Below are 257 nucleotides of genomic sequence, written 5' to 3' on the forward strand. Positions count from 1 at the left end.
CTGCTGATGTGGCCCATGCTGTGGTTGCGCTTGTGGTCTTTGTCGAGGTGCCGCTCTTTGCGGTCGTGCAGCGAGAGCGTGGCGAACTTGCTGACGCCGGCGGCGATGGGATTGTCTGTCACGGCGCTCTTGCTGTTAGCGGCGGAGTGCGGGAGGCTGTTGGAGCGCGGCAGCGGCGCGGGGAGCGAGCTGGAGCCGTCACTGCCGCTGGCGTTCATCACGTTAGTGTGCGTCCGCGTCCGGGACAGCGGCAGGTG

General features: G+C 66.9%; 1 protein-coding gene across 1 annotated transcript; it reads right to left on the reverse strand.

Moving 5' to 3' along the window:
- Positions 1-5: 5 nt before the first annotated feature.
- On the reverse strand, positions 6-251 carry LOC107682019 (WD repeat-containing protein 20-like; the record flags this gene model as incomplete). Its single annotated transcript, XM_016478419.1, has 1 exon — positions 6-251. A coding segment is annotated over one exon (246 nt), but the record flags the coding sequence as incomplete, so codon positions are not given.
- Positions 252-257: the final 6 nt, after the last annotated feature.

This window comes from Sinocyclocheilus anshuiensis, unplaced genomic scaffold (assembly GCF_001515605.1).
Source record: "Sinocyclocheilus anshuiensis isolate Anshui unplaced genomic scaffold, SAMN03320099.WGS_v1.1 C30984171, whole genome shotgun sequence".
Taxonomy (NCBI): domain Eukaryota; kingdom Metazoa; phylum Chordata; class Actinopteri; order Cypriniformes; family Cyprinidae; genus Sinocyclocheilus; species Sinocyclocheilus anshuiensis.